Source organism: Talpa europaea (assembly GCF_964194135.1).
Source record: "Talpa europaea genome assembly, chromosome: 7".
In the NCBI taxonomy this organism is placed as follows: Eukaryota; Metazoa; Chordata; class Mammalia; order Eulipotyphla; family Talpidae; genus Talpa; species Talpa europaea.
The window spans coordinates 8769215-8771398 of record NC_140074.1 but is presented as its reverse complement, the minus strand read 5'-3'; the positions used below and the strand labels follow the sequence as shown (position 1 = coordinate 8771398).

The following is a 2184-nucleotide window of genomic DNA, read 5'->3' as shown; positions in this document are numbered from 1 at the left end:
CAGCCAGGAAACATTTCCCCAAGATAAAAAGTCCTGAGAGGATGAGAGATGGGGTGACGCTCCCCCTCCTACATGCCCCATTTGTCCCAGGTTCTCGTGTCCTACCACACGTGGCGGCCACAGCCCCTGCTCCCCACCAGTAGCTCGCCCTCCATGCTGGCTCCCTGCTGTTCATGAGGCCTTCAGCAGGGACACGACCTGCAAACCAGCAGGTGAGCTTAGGGCTGTGCTGGCACCCTTGGGAGTTCCCGGGTCACATTTGAACCCCTTAGGCTTGAGACACCCAAAAGAAGCAGGCTACCCACAGTGGTCTAGGAAGGCTCAATAAGCAAAGGGACTTGCCCGCCAGACTTACATCAAGGCACCATGGGAGAGAACCATTTCCACGCCCGCCCGGGAGCCTCTTACAAGCTGATCTGGAGGAAGGAATTGGTCCATCACACATTAGTCTGTGTGGCTGCAATAATCTGTCTCTCCTAAGGCGGTAAATGGGAGAGGCTGTCACCCGGGGAGAGCAGGCAGAAAGTGCTTCCCAAGACAGAGCCCCTGCTGACCCCTGGCACCCCCTTCAGTTGGCATGTCAATCAGATTCCTGTTTCCCAAGCCTTCCTCCTACTGGAGGGATGGAATTGACCAGGTCAGCCTGAGAAAAAGAACAGAGATCACCCCCTTGCTGGCTGCAGGGTGCCAGAGCCCAGGTAGCCAAACAGACATGCTGATGGGGAGGAAGATGATGATGCTGCATTTGAAAGTCTTTCAAAGAAAACTAAATGTGAAGAGGGTCTTTGAGCTGAATCCCAGTGCGGTCTCTCAGACAACGCAGGAAAATTGCACCCTACACATCTGGAACCAAATCTGCAATGCCACCTGATGCTGCCTCACCCCGGCACCCAGTCCTCATCTTGTAGCGTTGGCAAATGAGCAGGTAGAGCTACTACTGATCTCAGGGTCCCCTTCAAGGTTTAGAGAAAAAATCCCAGCTTTGACTGTAACATTTAGCATCTACCTTACCTGAAGCAAGTTTCTCCTCTGATTTCTCTGCCTTAGAACCAATTTAGGAACCTAAGCAGCAGCCCTGACTTCCTGCTCCTGGGCTTCTCCGAACACCCAGAGCAGCAGCCTCTCCTCTTTGGGCTCTTCCTGGCCATGTACCTGGCCTCTGTGCTGGGCAACCTGCTCATCATCCTGGCCATCGGCTCTGACTCTCGCCTCCACACCCCCATGTACTTCTTCCTGGCCAACCTGTCCTTCATCGACACCTGCTTCTCCTGCACCATTGTCCCCAGACTGCTGGTCAACATTCAGACGCAGCACCACACCATCTCCTATGCTGGGTGCCTCGTGCAGATGTACTTCTTCATGGTGTTCACCCTGCTGGACGACTTCCTGCTGGCCGTGATGGCCTATGACCGCTACGTGGCCATCTGCCTTCCCCTCCACTACACCGCCATCATGCATCCCCAACGCTGCCTGCTGCTGGTCGCCGCATCCTGGCTCTGCTCCCATCTCCTGGCCTTCTCTCTCACTCTCCTCATGTCTCAGTTCTCCTTCTGCGCCTCTCATTCCATCCCACACTTCTTCTGTGATCTTCCCCCTCTCCTCAAACTCGCCTGTTCAGACACCCAGGGCTTTCAAGTCATGATGTTTTCTGAAGCAGCGCTTTCAGGTGTGGTTCCTCTCACCTGTGTCTTGGTCTCTTATGCCCACATCATCCGCACCATCCTCAGCGTCCCTTCTGCTGGTAGGAAGCACAAAGTCTTCTCTACCTGTGGTTCCCACCTGTCAGTCCTTACTCTCTTCTATGGGGCTCTATTTCTAGTGTATTTCCAGCCCTCATCCTCCTACTCAGCTGACACTGGAATGGTGGCCTCTGTGGTATACACGATGGTCACCCCCATGCTGAACCCCTTCATCTACAGCCTGAGGAACAGGGACATGAAGGGAGCGTTGTGGAGACTTTTCAGCTGGAGAAAATTCTCTACTCACTGAAGAGTCCTTCCCTTGAATGGAGGCTCCTTGATCTGTCTTCTGCCTGAGCTTCCCCACTGTAATTTTTATTTTTTTTAAGATTTATTTATTTATGCATATAAGAACTGGGGTACAAGCCAGAGATATGGGGGTGTGAGAGGAGTCACCAGAGACAGAGTGGGAAACAGAACAGGCAGACTTACGAAATACACTGCT

The 2184-nt window shown here is 53.2% G+C and overlaps 1 protein-coding gene across 1 annotated transcript; it reads left to right on the top strand.

Annotated features, from left to right (window-relative positions):
• Positions 1–1146: 1146 nt before the first annotated feature.
• LOC311173248 (olfactory receptor 1G1-like) lies at positions 1147–2184 on the top strand (the record flags this gene model as incomplete). Its single annotated transcript, XM_084237097.1, has 1 exon — positions 1147–2184. The coding sequence occupies one exon, from the start codon at positions 1147–1149 to the stop codon at positions 1987–1989; it is 843 nt and encodes a 280-aa protein (XP_084093223.1). The 3' UTR covers positions 1990–2184.